Here is a 2,500-nt window from a genome sequence, read left to right as displayed (position 1 = left end):
CTACCGCATATTCCCTTCGGGGTCGCGGGGGGCGCTGGAGCCTATCTCAGCTACAATCGGGCGGAAGGCGGGGTACACCCTGGACAAGTCGCCACCTCATCACAGGGCCAACACAGATAGACAGACAACATTCACACTCACATTCACACACTAGGGCCAATTTAGTGTTGCCAATCAACTTATCCCCAGGTGCATGTCTTTGGAGGTGGGAGGAAGCCGGAGTGCCCTGAGGGAACCCACAAAGTCACGGGGAGAACATACAAACTCCACACAGAAAGATCCGGAGGCCGGGATTGAACTCACGACTACTCAGGACCTTCGTATTGTGAGGCAGATGCACTAACCCCTCTGCCACTGTGCTGCCCTATGTATATATACTGTATATACATACATACATATATGTATTAACATTTATATACATATATGTATATACATACATGTATATCCGTGCATACATACATGTATATATACATATATTTATATATACATACATTATGTATATATATATAAATGTATGTATATATACATACATGTATATATACATGCATACATGTATATATACATACATACATGTATATATATATACATACATAATGTATGTATATATACATGTATGTATATATGTAACATAAATACATACCTGTGTATACATACATACATTTATACATACATGTATATATATATATACATACATATATATATATACATACATGTATATATATATATATACATATATACTGTATATACACATATATATGTATATACATACATTTATATATATAAATACAAACATTCATATATATATATATATATACATACATATATATTATTTTAAATTAAACTCAAATCGTGTTTCGGCTCCAGCGCCCCCCGCGACCCCGAAGGAAATAAGCGGTAGAAAATGCATGGATGGAAGGATATATATATATATATATATATATATATATATATATATATATATATATATATATATATATATATATATATATATATATATATACATATATATATATATATATATACATATATATATATATATATGTATATATATATATACATATATATATATGTATATATATATATACATATATATATATGTATATATATACGTATATATATATATATATATATATGTATATATATATATATATATGTATATATATGTATATATATATATATATATATATGTATATATATATATATATATGTATATATATGTATATATATATATATATATGTATATATATATATATATGTATATATATATATATATGTATATATATATATATATGTATATATATATATATATATATATATATATATATATATATATATATATATATATATATATATATATATATATATATATATATATATATATATATGTATATACTTTTTTTTTTCTTTTTTTTTTCAATCAAACTGAAATTGTGTTCTCATGAGATCTCACCTGCATGTACGCGTGGTTGGTAGGGCGGAAGCTGTCATCCAAGGGTATCGGACACTCGCCCTCGCAGCGATAAGCGTTGAAACGCTTCGGGTGGACGATCCACTCGTCCCAGCCAATGTGCTCAAAGTCCACCCACATGTCCACCTTGCGACACAGAGGACGGCGCACACCACCGGGTGACGGCGCCGCAGTGACCTTGGGGGCCGCCACCTTCCTCACGCTCTCCATCTTGTTCCTTTTATGGCGCCGACTTTGGTGGTCGCCGCCACTCGTCCTCACGCCGACGTACTTGGAGTGTTCCACGGTGTGGATGAGGCTGCCGGCCTCCTGAGGGACGTCATGTTTGAAGAAGATCAGCATCATCGCTCGGTTGGTGCCCGACGCCGGCTTTCTTGGATTCTCGAAGGTGGGTAAATCCCCGTAGTCCCCAGAACCGCTCCCAGGCTCTCCCGAGGCCTCCTGGGCGGACCCTCCCTGGTAGAGCCAGCGCTTCAACAGGGCGCTGACGTTGAAAACCTTCCAGGAAGACTTCCCGGCTGACGCGGCGATGCTGCCCAGGAGGCGGCGCTCATCCTGACCAGAGTGGTATAAATCCACAACGGCACGCTTGGAGGCGGACACGCCTGGAAGTCTGACGCGGAGCTCTGCCAGGTGGACCCTGTCGGCGGCGGAGATGGACGACATGTCAAACGTGACGACCCATCTGTCCCCCGCTTGATGGCAACCTAAAAAACAACAAATGTCCCAACAGGCTGAACAGGACAGGATGTGTATTGAACCCCCGTCTGAGGGCTAATCTCCACACCCTGGCACGTAAACCAGAGCGAGGCTTTTAAAGTTCAATAAGCATTTTGACACTTGCTGGGTTGTAAAGGAGAGGCAGGGTTGGAGAATAGATAACACAAGTAGTTAGGAAGAAACTAAAAGTGCCAACAAACTCACCCTTCGCCATCAGACTGAGGATGGAGTCGGACTCTCGCGCCGTCCGACCGCCGTCTGAACTGTTGACAGCTGCCGTCGACGAGCCATCGGCGTCCCTGAAGGAGCGGT

At 39.0% G+C, this 2,500-nt stretch overlaps 1 protein-coding gene across 1 annotated transcript in view; it reads right to left on the bottom strand.

The window, feature by feature from the left end:
• Positions 1 to 2,500, bottom strand: part of spaw (southpaw) — a 4,842-nt gene that overhangs the window by 482 nt on the left and 1,860 nt on the right. Inside the window, exons 1-2 of the mRNA XM_062051358.1 lie at positions 2,393 to 2,500; positions 1,451 to 2,175 (exon numbers count right to left, since the gene is read on the bottom strand). The exon at positions 2,393 to 2,500 is cut by the window's right edge and continues 1,860 nt beyond it. Of these exons, the coding sequence (XP_061907342.1) occupies positions 1,451 to 2,175; positions 2,393 to 2,500 (833 nt within the window). The remainder of the gene's footprint in view (positions 1 to 1,450; positions 2,176 to 2,392) is intronic.

This window comes from Entelurus aequoreus, linkage group LG06 (genome assembly GCF_033978785.1).
Source record: "Entelurus aequoreus isolate RoL-2023_Sb linkage group LG06, RoL_Eaeq_v1.1, whole genome shotgun sequence".
Lineage (NCBI taxonomy): Eukaryota > Metazoa > Chordata > Actinopteri > Syngnathiformes > Syngnathidae > Entelurus > Entelurus aequoreus.
Note: the sequence above shows the minus strand (reverse complement) of the source record. Positions and strands in the feature narration are given on the sequence as shown.